The 17,020-nt window shown below is 45.5% G+C and overlaps 2 protein-coding genes across 2 annotated transcripts; one reads left to right on the top strand and one right to left on the bottom strand.

The window, feature by feature from the left end:
• The first annotated feature begins 3,046 nt into the window (after window positions 1-3,046).
• On the top strand, window positions 3,047-4,455 carry LOC136543861 (uncharacterized). The gene is made up of 5 exons (XM_066536197.1): window positions 3,047-3,205; window positions 3,326-3,421; window positions 3,523-3,715; window positions 3,852-3,956; window positions 4,322-4,455. Exons 1-5 carry the CDS (start codon window positions 3,047-3,049, stop codon window positions 4,453-4,455), a joined length of 687 nt encoding a protein of 228 aa, XP_066392294.1.
• Window positions 4,456-5,661: 1,206 nt separating this feature from the next.
• Window positions 5,662-7,376, bottom strand: LOC136543859 (uncharacterized). The gene is made up of 3 exons (XM_066536196.1): window positions 7,116-7,376; window positions 6,474-7,046; window positions 5,662-5,898 (listed from the first exon to the last, which is right to left on the bottom strand). The coding sequence occupies exons 1-3, from the start codon at window positions 7,374-7,376 to the stop codon at window positions 5,662-5,664; spliced, it is 1,071 nt and encodes a 356-aa protein (XP_066392293.1).
• Window positions 7,377-17,020: the final 9,644 nt, after the last annotated feature.

Raw genomic sequence — 17,020 nt, 5'->3', positions numbered from 1 at the left:
CATATGTATCCTACCAGATCTCGTAGTATCTTTAGGATATCTTCCTAGTGTCTTGTGGGACACGCCGAGTAGTGTTGTGCTCTGCAAGGCTTCGTCTTATGGGCTGGGCCACCCCTGGGGGCGCAGCCCATATGGTCTGCCATGGGTATCTAGGGCCGTACCCCCCATAGCTAGTCCCCGAGCACCTTGTATCCGTTGTGCAATGCTGTCTTGAGTTTGTCTAAGCAGGTGTGAACAAAGCCGAGCAACCAGACTCATGGTCCGACCACCGTAATGAGTTGTTGAGCAGTTGTGAACCGTCGCCGAGCAGTTGTGAACCATCATCGAGTAGTGTGAACCATTGTCGAGTAGTGTATCCCAAGTAGGGCTTGCCATAAGGATGTAAGGAGCTCAAGTTCAAAATCAAAAATTTCCTCACACTGGACCAAGTGTGCCCACTTAGAGTCTGACCTCAAGAAAGGGAGATAGTTTTCTTCAACTTCAAGAGGCATGGAGTCATCTAGAATAAAGCAAACACACTCACCGCAAGGTGAAGTGTTCCTACTTAGTCCCCGAGCCTGACAGTAGGTGACACAGTCACGTGGTGCCAGGGTCCAAAGTAGGAGAAAAATAGAAGACAAGCCGAACAGGCAGCTAGTCCCTAGCCGTAGCACCAAGATGAGAAAAGCACATTTACCGCAAGGTGAAGTGTGCCCACTTAGTCCCTGAGCCTGACAGTAGGTGATATGGTTATGTGGTGGTAGGGCCAGAAGCAACAGTCAATAGAAGAAAGTTCCTAGTGTGGTGAGGAACCAAGTCGTATTGATGATGCAGTCCCCGAGCCATAGGTGGAAATCTTGGAGAAAACAAATCAAGGATAAAAAACCAGAGTAACGACTATACAATAGGAGTTATTGAGCCTTAATGGATTATGGAGAAGTCAGCGAATATTCGATGAGCAGTAACAAAATTTGGTGAAAAATAGGCGATATGGGCTGCAGTTGCGCGAAAGCCTAGGTAATAGCCTACCACACCATTTTGGAGAATTCAGAGAGGCGCAAATCATGGAGCGGTTTCCCAAAAACCCTCAAATGCGAAAGTGGGGGAGTGCTTTATAACTGCACCACCACACTCCCCGCTCCCACCTTTGCCACTTCACCACTTCATCTTCCTCCTCATCCCTCATGCTTCTAGATTCATATTCACACGTGCTTCCACCGCCAATCCCAAACCAGATCTGAGAGATGGCACCAAAGAGGGGAGTTGGAAACCCAAAGAAGGTGGCCGCTGGAGCTAGCCGTGACAATGAGTGGGTGTCATCGCTCATGGGGGAGGTAGAGATCAATGGGATGGTGGATGCGGGCATTCTTCCTGAACACATCATCGCTGGATGGTGGCTAGCCTATGGTGAGCCCTACCTGATGCCGCATACCGATGAAGCTATAGTATTTGAAGATTACTTATGGCACGGGTTAGGATTTCCCATTCATCCTTTCTTGAGGGATCTATTGGAGTTCTAGAGAGTTAGTCTATGCAATCTCCACCCAAACACCATCTTACACATCTCGATTTTTATCCATTTTGTGAGGCGTATCTCGAGATTCTTCCCCACTTCAACCTCTTCTGTCACATGTTCTGGCTGAAGAAGAAGGGCGACGGTGGTTCTAGGGTGGTTGGTGGCGTGTATCTGCAACTCCATGATGGGATGATGAGTGAGTACATCACTATTCCGCTAAACACCTTGCTGAAGGGGTGGAACGCCAGGTGGTTCTACATGAAGCAGAGCCATCTAGCCATCCGTTGTGACACCGACCATGTCCTAGAAAACCAGAAGAGCTGGTCAGAGAAACCGAGTAGTGGTGATATGGATTAGGTGAAGGAGCTCCTCGACCTAATAAAGGGCGTGAAGATGAACAGCGGACTGGTGGCAGCGAGCTTCATAGTGCGCCATGTCCAGCCCTATAAGGAGAGAGCCCACATAAGCTTTGACTTCAAGGGGGACACTGACGGCACCCGAGAGAAGACAGAGAGGCTATCAACGGATGATGTGATATGCCATGCAGCTGAACTATTTACTCCAAAAACGTCGTTCAGCGTGCAAGGGTAGACAAGAGCCTTCAACTACATGAAACCCCCTCCTCAAGTAAAAGTCTCAACTATTTGTTCCTGATGCTTTTTATCTTGTATCATTGCCGAGCAGTGAACTGATTTACTTGTGGAAACATTCATTCATAGGAACGAGCAGCATACTTCTCAGGCGTGCTGAGGAGCGATTGGCTGAAGGTAGTGGATGCTCGGCCAACAACTCAGCCTGAGGAGGGTGTCGTCAGTGCCTCATTAGAGTCTAGAGGCGCAGATGCTGATCGGACGGAGAGTCCCCCTAGTGTCAGAGGAAAGGACAGTGAAAGATGAGCTAGCCTAGAAGAAGAGGAAGACAGTGGGTGTAGCTCCCCGCAAGCTAGGCGGCATCTTGCTTGGTGGTGACCAGACCACTTAGATGTAGAGTGCAGCGATGTTCGAGTGGTCAGACGACGACAGGGCTCTAGTAGCTCCTCCTCCGAGCGCTGAGGCGTCGTCATGCAACACACGCGGGGAGGTGCCAACGAAAGGAGGGCAGGGAGTCCCCAAGCAATTGGTGAAAGAAATCCGCAAGCAGCAGGTGAAGGGAGTCCCTGAGGGATGAATGGAGGAGAGGCTGACGGCTAGGGCTACGAGACGTCTAGCCCAGGGCATGTGGGTTGATCCTAGAGCCATGCCTAGGGGTTCGAGGAGGCAGTGCTAGTTTAGAACCGTGTACCAGGAGGCCGACGAGTAAGTATCCTTGCCTTGAATTCATTTTGCTATTGGATCCTTATAGTTTGTGGTGATTGACGAGCTAATCTAATGCAGAGCGAAACATCCGAACAATTTGAATCCATCCATCTAGACTGGAGAATAGCCAAGAGCTAGCCCCGGTGCGGTGGTAATACCAGCATACCCTATCCTAGAGTCCCCGGGCGCTCGGTAGCCTACGGAGGAGTCAACCGCCATTGCTGATGGACTTGACAGTGGAAAATGGTTGACGCCAATGATAGTCGAGTCCGCGGCAGTGCCCGGGGCAACAACGGGAGCCACCGGGTCTTTGGAGGCAGATGCTGGAGTTACCGACACCGCATTGGAGTCTAGGGTGGAGAAGCCCGAAGTGCTAGAAGAGCAGATGGCACTCCCTGAGGCATTAGAGGGCATGGTCGGCCACGCTATGCGGCAACCAAGCCCCTAGGTGGTGCCACCTACATTGGAGGAGGATGAGGTGGAAGAGATTGAGTGTGAGGAAACATGACCTCAAGCAATCTGTATCCTCCGCAAGCGAGGCAATGAAGTGGTGGTCATGGAAGAGGAGGACACCACCAGGGAGGTCAGGAGGCTGGAGTCCACCCTTTCCATGGCGATGAAACAAATCAAGGTTAGTATTGCGTCATCAATGTTCGTCTTTGACATTAGAGATTGGAGTTCTTCATAATCTTGTTGCTTTTGCAGGGCATAGCATGAACTACCAAACAACAGCGACAATTGATCAAGAGGATGGAGCCCCTCGCCAAGGAGAACGCGAAACTAAAGGAGGCGATGAAGCTTATTGAGAAAAATGTCCAGAGGGCCCAGCACGAGCGAGATCTTTCTGAATCTAACATGCGGGACCTAGAATACCAAAATGGGGCCTTATCCAAGCAGTTGGTGATCATGTCTGAGCAGTTATATGGTAGCTCTAAGTAGCTAGAGCATAGCTCTGAGTAGCGAAGAAGCCTCTCTGAGCAGAAAAAAGGTACTGCAGATCGATGAACTTGTTTTGTATTGCCAAACATCTTTAATGTTGCTGACGATGGTCACTTTTGTAGAGCAAGATGCAGAGCTCAGCCAGTTGTGTCAGGTCATCGGTCAACTCCAAGTGGAGGAGAAGAAGGCATCTAGGCAAGTGGAGAAACTAGCCGAGGTGCTAAAAGGTGAGTAGTTCGTGGTCGGAGTTGTTGCTTAAGTGACATATTCACTTGACGGATCTTCTCGGTGCTTGTAGAATACCGTGGAAGGACCAAGGCCTAGTTCGACATGCTAGAGTAGGAGGCGCAAACCTAGAGGCAAAAGCTTGATACCGTGGTGGCCAGAGTTAGGCCAGTGCTCGACTGCATCGACATGGAGGTAGCTCCTCAGCCCAATGATAGGCCACCTCATCCGGACACCATCATCGACAGGTGCAAGGCGGTGTGGGAGAACATCAAAAGCTTCAACCGCGATGCCACTATCTTCGCTGTGACCCATGCCCTGGCGATAGTCTAGTCTCATTATCCTACCATCGATCTGCGAGTGATAGGGGCTAGATTCGCCAGAGGGACTAGTGCGACGAACCAGCAGGAGCTGGAAGATGAGGTGGAGGACGTGGTGAAGAGGCTGCCCAAAGACGTCAACCTATTCGACGAGGTGGATGGAGAGGGCCAAACATTATGACCTGCTCGGAGAGTAATCTATAATAGCTGGAGAGGATAGTTAAAATGCATGAGTGCATAGACAAACATTCATGTATGTGTACAAATGTTGTAAAGTGACAAGTGCATGTTTATGCAGTTTGCCAGTATTTCAGTGAAAAATAGATGTAGTGTTAACCCTAACACAATTATACGTGGTATAAGTAGCGTCTGAGCAGTTAGTTCGTTACTGGGCTCTTGGCCATGGCTAGCCCGTATTCCATAACGGTGAGCGCAGAGCCCGTGCACGTGTAGGAGAAATAGGTGTGACTAAGGAACCACAACCGACCACCCATAACATAGAGCACGGAACCCATAGCACATGTAGGGAGAGATCGGAGACTGGGTCTCCTCCAAAGAACACAGAGCAGAACATGTGCTGCTCGGCGGTTGGAGAAATATATTGGAGATATGGAGAAACATGGTGGAGCGTTTATGGAGATCACGTCTTAGAGTTTGTTAAGGAGTAGCTTAGAGCTGGCGACCACAAATGGAGATTAAACCGTAATGGAGAAATAATGGAGAAAATTATGGCGATAAAAACTTCATTCATTATGGAGTGGAGAGTGCATATCTAGAGCGTTTCAAGGATAGAAATGTATAAGGTGCTTGATGTGCCATGAATTGGGGATATTGATTCTATCCAAGTCCAATAGCCGGTAAGACCCTAGTCGAGTAACCTCTTTGACCACGTAAGGCCCTTCCCATGAGAAGGAGAGCTTGTGCATCCCTTCGATTTTCTATTTTCTACGAAGAACGAGGTCACCGACAATAAATGAACTAGCTTTGATGTTGCGGTTGTAGTATCTTTGCAAGCCTTCTAGGTATTTGGCTGTGTGGATGCAAGTGATCAGGCATTCTTCTTCGGCCCTGTCGATGTCCTCCATCCAAACATTTGTGGCTTCCTCTTCATTATAATGTTCCACCCTAGGTGCTTGGAAGGCAATGTCCACTAGAAGTATGGCTTCTGAGCCATATACCAAAAAGTATGGAGACACACCGGTGCTACGACTACTTTGAGTGCATAGTCCCTAGACCACAGCTGGGAGCTCTTTGAGCCATCTGCCCAGATGCATTTCCTCTTTCTGATATAGCCTTTTTTGAGGGCATCAAGGATCATGTCATTTGCCCATTTGACCTAGCCATAGGCTCTAGGATGGGCAACAGAGACGTATTTGACGGAGATGCATCAGTCTTCGTAGAAGTCCCAAAAATGATGACCAGTGAATGTAGTTTTGAGGTCGATGATAATGCTATTCGGGAGACCAAATATGTGGATGATATCTTCGAAGAGCTCTACTGCCTTCTTTAGAGTAGCCAAAACAAGCAGTTTATATTCGATCCACTTGGAGAACTTATCAATGGTGACGTACACATACTGGAAACCACCTGGCGTTGGCTTAAAAGGCCCGATCATGTCTAGTCCCTAGCATGCGAAAGGCCAAGAAGCTAGGATAGTCTACAATTCTTGCGCCGGCATGTGTATCTACTTGGTGAAAAATTGACATCCTTCACAATGTCAGACGAGGTCTTCAGCGTCAGTGATGGCTGTGGGCCAATAAAAACTAGCTCGAAAAGCTTTGCCAACTAGGCTTCTCGAGGCCATGTGATTGCCACAGGAACCAAAGTGAATTTTGAGAAGTAGTTTAACTCCCTATTCTTGGGTGATGCATTTCTACAGTATCCCCTCCTTGGCACTTTTCCTCATCAAGTTCCTGTATACCAGCACGTAACGCTTGCTACGATGGATTAGGCATTCAATTTCAGTCTTGTCGGCGGGTACGTTGGTGCTGGTGAGGTACTTGATGAACTATTCCCTCTAGTCGGTGGCTGACAAGGTACTGTAAGTACCAACTGCTCGACATGAGGGATTTCATGAGCTTCCTTCTCTTCCTTAATAGATGGCGTAAAGAGGTCTTGAATGAGCGTGAGAAGAGACTAACTTGGATAGGTGGTCGGTGAGTAGATTTTGGTCTCATACCATGCGGTGGTACTCAATACGATAGAACTTCCTTTGAGTTTCCTGATTTCAGTGCAGTATGCGTCCATCTTCTCACTAGAATAGGACCAGTCTTTGTTGCCCTGGTAGATGACTAACGCAGAGTCTCCATATACCATGAGGCATTTGACGCCGAGCTCGATGGCTATATAGAGTCCATGGATACATGCTTCATATTCGGTGGCATTGTTGGAGGCTGGGAAATGAATTCGGAGAATGTATCGAAGTCTGTCCTTGGTCAGCATAATGAATAAAATGCCCACACTAGCACTATTGATGTTGAGGACACCGTCAAAGTACATCACCCAGTGCTCGGGGCAAGTAGTGGGGATGGGCTCTTGGATCTCAGTCCACTCAGCAACAAAGTCAGTGAGCACCTGTGACTTGATGGTAGGCCTACTTCTAAATTCGATGGAGTAAGTGCTAAGCTTGATAGCCCACTTGATAATGTGGTTGTTGGCCTCTTTGTTGCAGAGGATGTCCCCCAGAGGGAACTTGGTGACCATCATGATATTGTAATACTCGAAGTAATGGCGGAGCTTGTGTGATGTGACTAGAATGGCATAAAGCAGTTTCTAAACATAAGGATAATAAGTTTTGGACTCATTAAGGACCTCACTGATGAAGTAGACCAGATGGTGTACCTTATAGGTGTGCCTGGCTTCCTTGCGCTCGATGGTGATAGCTATGCTAACGACGCGAGAAGTGGCGGCGATGTAGATCAGTAGTGTTTCATCTGGTTGAGGCGCCATCATGATCGGAGGCTTTGTTAGAAACAACTTGAGCTGCTTGAAAGCTATGTCTACCTCATCTGACCAGGGGAAGCACGTGGAGACCTTGAGGAGTTTGAAGAACGGTAGTCCCTTTTCACCGAGGCGTGATATAAAGCGGCTAAGAGCAGCCATGCACCCTGTGAGCTTCTAGATATCCTTTACGCATGTTGGCCGTTACATGTTGGTGATGATAGAGACCTTGTCAGGGTTTGGTTTGATACCACGGGCACTAACGATGTAGCCCAAGAGTAAGCCGAATGGAACTCCAAAGATGCACTTCGAAGGATTCAACTTCCATCTATATCATTTCAGGTTGGCAAACATTTCTTTGAGGTCGGCGATGAGATTGTTAGTGGTTCTAGACTTGACGACCACATCATTGATGTAACCTTCGATGTTGCGGCCTATCTGTTGATCAAGGCACATCTGGATGGCCCTTTGGTAGGTCACCCTGGTGTTCTTGATTCCGAAGGACATGGTGGTATAGCAATATGCACCAAAATACATGATGAATGATGTTTTGATCTGGTCATCCTCTTTCAGGATATCTGGTGATAGCCAGAGTAACAGTCAAGGAAGGAGAGTAGTTCACAGTCAGCAGTGGAGTTTACAACCTCGTCTATTCGAGGTAGGCCAAAGAGGTCTTTAGGGCAGTGTTTATTGAGATTAGTGTAATCAACGCACATTCTCCATTCTTTATTCTCTTTTTGGATGAGAACATGGTTTGCTAACCACTCAGGATGATGCACTTCTTTAATCAATCCGGTAGCTAGGAGCCGTCTTATTTCTACCCTAATAGCCTCCTTCTTGTCTAGCAAGAATCGTCGGAGTTTCTGCTTGATTGGCTTGGCGGTCGGTGAGACATTCAAGGAGTGCTCGATCTTCTCCCGTGGTATCCTAGCATGTCTATAGGTTTCCAACCAAACATGTCGGCATTGGCATATAGGAAGGAGATGAGCACGCTTTCCTATTTGAGGTCAAGGTGAGCCCCAATCTTGATGGTCTTGGAGGGGTCATTGAGGCCGAGGCCGACCTCCTTTGTTTCCTTGGACTTAGCGAACACACATGGAGGCTCCAGCGTGGGATCTCTAGGTCATCGGTAGGCACCGTCTTGGCATCAATGACCATGATAGCCATTTGGATGGAGAGGTCGGTGGCTTCGACGAGCATGAGACTCTGTGTCTAGCAGGCATAGGTGATGGAGAGGTTGGCCTGTAGGGCCAAAACTCCTATAGGTGAAGGCATCTTCAGCACCAGATAGGCATAGTACGGTATGGCCATGAACTTGGCTAGAGCTGGCCGACCAAGTATGGCATGGTAGGTGGTGTTGAAGTCGGCGACATAGAAGTTGATGTGCTCGACGTGGTAGTTGCTAGCAGTGCCGAACTATACTAGGAGGGTGATCTCTCCAAGTGGTTTGGATGCCTGCAAGGTACCACACCCTAGAAGAAGGAGTCAGAGGGTGCGAGGTCTCCTATCCTAAGGCCCAGCTCCTTTAGGGCTTCAGCAAAGAGGAGGTTCAGAGCACTTCTGCCGTCAAAGAGTACTTTCCTAAAAAGCACTTTCCTGACAGTTGCATCAAGAATAAGGGGGAAATGCCCTATCTAAGGGATGTCCGCCCACTAGTCAGCCCTACTAAAGGTGATGGGGACCTTAGACCAGGGGCGATAGCTAGGGTTGGCGATGGCATCTTCCACGCTGACGGTGAGCCCCTAGCAAGGCCCTAAAGATGGTGGCAACCACTTTGTCGTGATCCTAGAAGGCATTGTTGTTGTTGTCCCTAGGTAGTCGGCGGCCTCTTGCTCCATCATTGTTGTTGTTGTGTGGCTTTTTAGCCTAGAATTCCTTAGCCAAGCCGAGGCAGTCCTTCATCTTATGCTTGCTATTCTTATGGAGGAGGCATGGGCCTTCAAGGATCTTCTTGTACTACTCATCGTAGTTGCACTTAGCATGAGGTTCATCAATAGTGGAGACAATGTGGTCTGGTCAGCGGCAGCGATATTGACCAGATTTGGATCCTTCTGGATGATCACGACCACTGTCCTGATGGTGACTACGGTCATCGTAGCGGCGGTCACTATGGCATCGGTCATCAGGTCGCTCGTCACTGCAGCGAGTTGGGCGATGAGTGCCCACATCCACGTTGAAGCATACTTTGGCCTCTTCAGCGTTGACATACTGATTGGCAGTCATAATCATCTCGCCAATCCCTTTTTGTGGCTTGCGATTGAACTTGGAGCGAAGGTCGTGGTGATGGAGTCCTCAGACAAAGGCGGTGATGACCTCAGCTTCTATGATGTTAGGAATAGAATTCCTCATCTCAAAAAAGCATCTAATGTAGTTACGAAGGAGCTCAGATGGCTTTTGGTAGATGTGGTTCAGATCATGCTTGGCGCCCAGCCGAGTACACGTAGCCTTGTAGTTGTCGATGAAGACCTACTTTAGCTCTTCCTAGGATCCGATGGAGTCTGGGGCAAGGCTTGTGAACCAGTTCATCATAGTTGGTGTGAGCATGACGGGAAGATAGTTTGCCATGACGCTGGTATCTCCCCCGATGCCACGCACAGTAGTGGCATAAGCTTGTAGCCACTATGTGGGGTTCATCTATCCCCCGTAGGGCTCGACCCTAGTGATTTTGAAACCATGGGGCCACTAGAGTGTTTGGAGTGCCCTTGTGAATGCTCAAGGCCCTTTGGGATCATCACTGTTGTGATCTGCGATGTTGTTGACATTAAGTGGCTCGAGGGCTAAGTCCGGATTACCGAACTCTTGCTCGTATTCTTGACGGCGGCGTACTTCTTCTTCATGGCGAGAGAAATGATGCTCGTCGATATGACATCATGCGTCTTGAAGATTGTTGATGTGCGCTTGGACGTCCTAGTCATGTTGGCGAGGGTAGTCGACATGGTTGCCCCTAGCTCCCCCTAGAGAGGTTGTCCATCGTCGCGGTGCTGGTCGGTGAAACGACTTTGGTTGGGGCAGCGACTGTGGCAGAACCTCCTAAGTTATAGGGCCCACATGCACCTGTCACTATCCGACGACCTTTGACATTTATGCATATGTTTCCAATAACTTAAAAAGACTGTCGGGTGTCCTCGGGGAACCCCGAATCATCCACGATTTCTGAGCAGGATCATGTTACAGAGTCATTGCAGTATTACAACATTTATTCAAATATCAAAACCAGAGTAAAAACAGCGGAAGTCTTACGATAACATAGTTTACAAACCAGTTGTTTCAAACCTTACAAACTAAGTTCGATAATTATTACAAACCATAGTAGTAGTGGAGTGGCATAATTAATATAGACATGTCACACAAAATAAACATCCTGCCCAAGGATCACACATTCACTTCTCATCGTCAGAACGAACGATAGTCAAGCAGCACGATCCAAAACAGATCTGCTCATGAGGCTCACCTGCAACAAGGGGTCAACGAACCCTGAGTACAAAAGTACTCAACAAGACTTAACCGAAATATTAACTGATAAACTCAGTAATGCAGGCTCAGGGATTCAAGGTATAGCTTTAACAATGATCAAAGTTCTTTTGCGTAAAAGCTCTTTTAACAACATTCTTTATATAGAAAACTTCTCAAGAATTATATACAAAGCTGACACGATCCGCACTGAGATCATGAAACTTCATATCCAACACCTTTACCAGCCTTATTCAAGTTCTGGTTATTAATTCTACGATGATGAACAGTGAGTTGAGTCTCCATAATCGAGGAGCAACGACGATTCGAACCGATTAAGCCCAGCTGGGGATTCCAGACCACACGACATATGTAGGTCCCCGACTCACATATATCAACCTACCCTCGGATCCTCTAAAACAAAAACAGGTCCGCGCCACCCGAGAATACAGTACTCCACCATTCCAGCCCATGGCCACGTGGGTACATGCTATTCCCGCCATCTCTCCACTCCTAGTGCGCGAGTAGCCATTCTCGTAATAGAATTTCCAAGTTCAGGCTTACTAGGGTATGTGGTCAGTACTACAAATTCTCACCTCATGCAATTCAACAATGGACGTGCCTTAATCGACACAGGCGGAAAGAACCCGCTCACAAGACCTCCATGTCTTGTGGCTCACACACACCGAGTCCGCCCGGTCTAGATTTATTACTCCACATTCCCGTATCACATGCTAACAATATTGACCAATGTCCCATTTAAAACTTGTAGGTGGCAGGGGGTCACCCGACTTTCATCGTTCTACGTATAGCTAAGCAAAACTAGGCATATACGAGTTTAAAACTGGTAATATGGTAAATATGGAATAACAAGGGTGGTAATGCACCAATTAGGCTCTTACTTAACTCCTAATCACTTAATGCAGTAACGGAAAGCAAAAGCGAAATTAATTTGTAAAACACAAGGTAGGGTTGTATGCATCCGGGGCTTGCCTTCATTGACGGAAAAGTCCGGTTCCTGCGACGTTACACAAGGATTCGATCCGACCTCAACAGACGGATTAACCTCCTCAACAACTTGATTAACTACCACGTTTTCACCTTCGTTCACTACACGTAATAACAATGCCATGTTTAACATGATGTGGAATATGAAACATGATGCTCGATGATGGATGCAAAATTAACAATTTGAATACAACTTTCCTTCGCGGTACAGTTGCAAGTCAACCAACTAAATCCTTTTTCATAACACATACATCAATTGCCAAGGATCATCATCAACTAAGGACCCAAGGTCATCACTCAATCCAAAAGTCCAAACAAAAACCTAAATCATTAAAGGTTACTATTTGCTTTTATGAATTAATTATTTAATTCAAAATTATGAAATAAATCAACTTATTATAATTGAGCTCAAAATTTTAGTACATGTTCATTACATGTTAACTAAGTGGCAAAACAAATTTCATAATTTTTGGATAAATAAATAAGCCTAGAAAAATCATGGAAATCCATTTATGAATTAATTGAGCAATTTTTACCACATTTAAAAATTACTGAAAAACATTATTTCATATTTTTCTTAAATACTATACATCGCAGAGAAGTCACACAAAAATTTTCATAATTTTTGGAGCTCTAAATAATTCTACACAAAAATAACAAATTACAGCACTATTCATTTAAATATGAAAAACAGAAAATTCATTTTGAACGTTGAGTCACTGACATGGTGACCCCACCTGTCATCTTCTACCTCGCGCTTTGACTACGGCGATGATGGCGCTGACCGGCGATTTCTCGCCGACGGTGAGATCAACGACGACGGCCAACGTACCAAAATGATCACCAAGTCTAGGCGCATCGATTGACGTCCCTATCAGCATGGATTACGGCCCTACACTAGCTCGTCGTCGGCCATGGCGGACGCGGTGACACGGCAGTGCTACGCCGGCGAAACGAAGCCGAAAACAGGGAAACAAAGGGCATGGGAAGGTCCAGTAGCTCACCACGAACACGTTGGAGCAAAGAATGGGACCGGATGAGCTACGATGACACGGGTCGACGTTGACAGGGTTCACGGCGGAGCGATCTTCAATGACGGCGATGCTCCGATAGCTGTGGTGGTCAAAATGAGAAACCAATGGGTCACAAAGCACTACATCATTGCAGCAAAGTCGAAGCAAGACTCGGCAAGGGCAGGGACTCACCATAGCACGCTGGCCACGGTGACGTGGGCTCGACGGCAGGGCTGCCGGCCGTGGAGAAGAAACACGACGAGCGGTGGTTCCCAGCGAAATTAAGCTGAATCAATGGGTTGGCTGAGTGCGTAAGGCTAAAGCGGAGCTGGGACTAGATTATCAGTGACGGTGGAGCACGACAACGATGGCACGGGCTCGCCAGAGTGGAGCAGCGGCGACGGGAAAATAGAGCAAGGGAGAAGGGCAACGACGATGGCGGCTCAGGCTTAAAAGGATGGCCAGGAAGCTCAAGGAAGCCACGACGAAGCCTTCAGCACACCAACGTGATGCCCAGACAGCCATGCGCATGACTGGAAGCAAGCCGAAGCTCGCCGGCGGTGTAGCGCAAGCGGTGAACACTGTTCATCGAAATTATAAGTTTGCCATTCGCCAAAATTCACAAATTACTCCCAAATTTTCATAACAACTCAAAAATCTCCAAATATAAAAGTTGTTCAAAATCAAAAGTTCTACAACTTTGCTTTTATAACCATTCCCTAATTCGGTCTAGATTTTGAAATGAACTTTTGGATTCAAATAGGGAAATTTAACGAATTACGCCTTTTTGAATTACTCAAAATTTTTCTAAACAACCTAAAAAACTCCAAAAATAAACTTTGTATAACTTGCCAAGCTCTACACTTTTGCTTTTGGGCCCAACCCCAAAATAAGCTTAGATTTTGAAATGGATTTTCAGGGTAGGATTTAAATGTTGAAAAGCGGGGTTTTCTCGAAAAATTCAAAATCCAAACAAACATTGAACTTGAGTCAAACAATACATTGCAACACATACCACATAAATATAAACTTGTATTAGTGTATGCATCTCAAAGTTTTCACCAAATGCCAAATGCTTTGCAATGCATATGATGACATGTCAGATTTTAATATTTAAACACCTGAGGTGTTACAATCCTTCCCCCTAAAAGAAATCTCGCCCTGAGATTCAAAGCCATAGGGTAAGTAATGGAAAAGGAAATGTGTCACAAGAACACATACAAACTCTATTCATAAAACAGCTGAGGTCCCTTTACAAAACACAATTTGTACTACCGAACTCAACTTACATTACTCTATTCTATATCGACGCTAGAAATTCTGGAAACTTTTCTAACAAGTAATCTTCTGATTCCCAAGTAGCTTCCTCTTCTAAATGTTGATTCCATTGTATCTTATAGAACTTGATTGTCCATCTTCAAGTAACACGATCTTTCTGATCTAACACTCGGATAGGATATTCGGAATAAGTTAAATCCGGATCTAGTTCCACTCCTTCAACTTCAACATTCTGTTCAGGCACTCGGAGACACTTCTTCAATTGAGAAACATGGAACACATCATGCACAGCTGCAAGATGTTCAGGTAATTTCAAGCGATATGCCACTTTTCCATACCTCTCTAAAATTTGATATGGTCCAATGTATCGGGGTGCCAACTTTCCTTTAACACCAAAACGGTTAACTCCCTTCATTGGTGATACTTTCAGATATACAAAATCTCTTTTGTTGAATACCAACGGTCTCCATCGTCTATCCGCATAACTCTTTTGGCGGGACTGAGCTATCTTCAGATTACTCTGTATTTGCCTAACCTTGTCTTCTGTTTCTTTCACAAGGTCAACTCCAAAGAATCTTCTCTCTCCTGGCTCAGACCAACTCAACGATGTTCTGCACCTACGACCATAGAGTGCTTCAAATGGAGCCATTCTAATGTTTTCCTGATAACTATTGTTGTATGAGAACTCGGCTAAAGGTAAGCATTTGTCCCACTTATTGGAATAGTTAAGGACACAACACCTTAACATATCTTCAAGTACTTGATTAACTCTTTCAGTCTGTCCATCAGTTTGCGGATGATAGGTTGTACTATACAGAAGTTTGGTACCTAATGAAGAATACAATTGTTTCCAAAAGTTGGAGACAAATTGTGTACCTCTATCTGACACAATAGTCTTGGGTACTCTATGGAGACTCATGATTCTTGCTAAATACATCTTGACATATTGGATCGTAGGATATATTGTCTTGACTGGAAGAAAATGTGTTGACTTAGTGAGTCGATATACAATAACCCATACTGAGTCAAATCCCTTTGATGTCTTGGGTAGACCAACAATAAAATCCATACTTATATCCTCCCACTTCCAAGATGGAATAGGTAATGGTTGTAACTCACCAGCAGACCTCAAATGTATAGCTTTCACCTTTTGACAAGTATCACACTTTGCTATGTATCTAGCAATCTCTATTTTCATTTTAGTCCACCAGAATCTTTGCTTCAAGTCATGGTACATCTTGTTACTTCCCGGATGGATTGATAACCTAGTAGCATGTGCCTCATCTAGAATTGACTGCCGCAACTCAGGAACTTTTGGTACCACCAGGCGATCCTTGAACCACAACACATCTTCATTGTCAATACTAAAGCATTCCGCTTTTCCATTCTTGACTCTTTCCTTAATATGGGCTATACCCTTGTTTTCCTTCTGAGCAGCAATAACTTGATCTCGAATAGTGGCTTCAACAATTATGTTGGTCAAACTTCCTTGTTGAATTACTTCTACATTCAACTTTTCCATTTCTTGACATAAATTCAAACCCATTGTTCTCACTGTTAGACAATTGCAATAACTTTTGCGACTAAGGGCATCTGCAACCACATTTGCTTTACCGGGGTGATAATGTACTTCCAAATCATAATCCTTAATCAGTTCTAACCATCTTCTTTGTCGCATGTTCAACTCTGACTGAGTAAAGATATACTTTAAGCTCTTGTAGTCTGTATACATATGACACGTATTACCAAGCAGGTAATGCCGCCAAATCTTCAGAGCATGAACCACAGCTGCTAACTCCAAATCATGAGTCGGATAGTGTTCTTCATGTTGCTTAAGTTGCCGGGACGCATAAGCAATGACTCGGCCTTCTTGCATCAACACACATCCAATACCAATACCTGAAGCATCACAATAAACATCAAATGGCTTCTCGATGTCAGGTTGGGCTAATACTGGTGCAGTGGTTAACAGTCTCTTCAAAGTCTGGAAAGCCTCCTCACAAACTAATGACCAGACAAACTTAACTTGGTTCTTCAACAATTCAGTTATGGACTTTGATATTTTTGAGAAATCTAGAATAAACCGACGGTAATACCCCGCCAAACCCAGAAAACTCCGAACTTGATGAACTGTGGTTGGCGGTTTCCAATCAAGCACATCCTTCACTTTGCTTGGATCAACTGCAACTCCTTCGGCTAACAAGACATGTCCAAGAAATTGCACTTCCTTAAGCCAAAAATCACACTTGCTGAACTTGGCATATAGTTGATGTTCTCTCAAGCGGGTCAGAACAATTCTGAGATGTTCCGCATGTTCTTTCTTATTCTTGGAATATACTAAAATGTCATCAATAAACACCACTACAAACTTGTCTAGCTTAGGCATGAATACTGAGTTCATTAGATACATGAAATGAGCTGGAGCATTTGTCAAACCAAAAGACATTACTAAGTATTCATATAATCCATATCTTGTGGTAAATGCCATTTTGGGAATATCTTCAGGCTTTATCTTGATTTGGTGATATCCTGACCTCAAATCTATCTTGGAGAAAACTTTAGCTCCGGCCAATTGATCAAAACACAGATCTATCCAAGGTAATGGATACTTATTCTTGATGGTCACTTCATTCAATGGACGATAGTCGACACATAACCTCAAAGTCTCATCTTTCTTTTTCACAAAAATTGCCAGACATCCCCAAGGTGAAGAACTAGGTTGGATAAACCCTTTCTCAATCAATTCTTGTAACTGAGTCTTCAACTTGGCCAATTCCTTAGGTGGCATCCTATAAGCTCTCTAAGAAATCAGAGCTGTTCCAGGTTGTAACTCTATATTGAACTGTACATCCCTATCAGGTGGTAGACCGGGTAAATCTTCAGGAAACACATCTGGAAATTCACACACTACCGGGATATCTCTAATCTCTTTGACAGCAGTTGCACAAATCTTGCCCACTGATCTTCTTAGGGTTGGAAGTTGGATAAGAAGTTGAGAATTACTATAAGGCAAACTTACTCTTAAAGTCCTATTCAAAATATCTATAACAGCCTTAT

Source organism: Miscanthus floridulus, chromosome 3 (assembly GCF_019320115.1).
Source record: "Miscanthus floridulus cultivar M001 chromosome 3, ASM1932011v1, whole genome shotgun sequence".
Classification (NCBI taxonomy): Eukaryota; Viridiplantae; Streptophyta; class Magnoliopsida; order Poales; family Poaceae; genus Miscanthus; species Miscanthus floridulus.
Note: the sequence above shows the minus strand (reverse complement) of the source record. Positions and strands in the feature narration are given on the sequence as shown.

Coding starts and splice junctions, on each gene's coding strand:
- LOC136543861 (XM_066536197.1), top strand. CDS start 3,047: ATGATAGTCGAGTCCGCGGCAGTGCCCGGGGCAACAACGGGAGCCACC. Junction 3,206..3,325: donor CTGAGGCATTAGAGGGCATG/GTCGGCCACGCT, acceptor ATCCTCCGCAAG/CGAGGCAATGAAGTGGTGGT. Junction 3,957..4,321: donor ACTAGCCGAGGTGCTAAAAG/GTGAGTAGTTCG, acceptor TGCGAGTGATAG/GGGCTAGATTCGCCAGAGGG.
- LOC136543859 (XM_066536196.1), bottom strand. CDS start 7,376: ATGGCTGCTCTTAGCCGCTTTATATCACGCCTCGGTGAAAAGGGACTA. Junction 7,047..7,115: donor AAGCCAGGCACACCTATAAG/GTACACCATCTG, acceptor CCTTATGTTTAG/AAACTGCTTTATGCCATTCT. Junction 5,899..6,473: donor AACTCAAAGGAAGTTCTATC/GTATTGAGTACC, acceptor TTCGCATGCTAG/GGACTAGACATGATCGGGCC.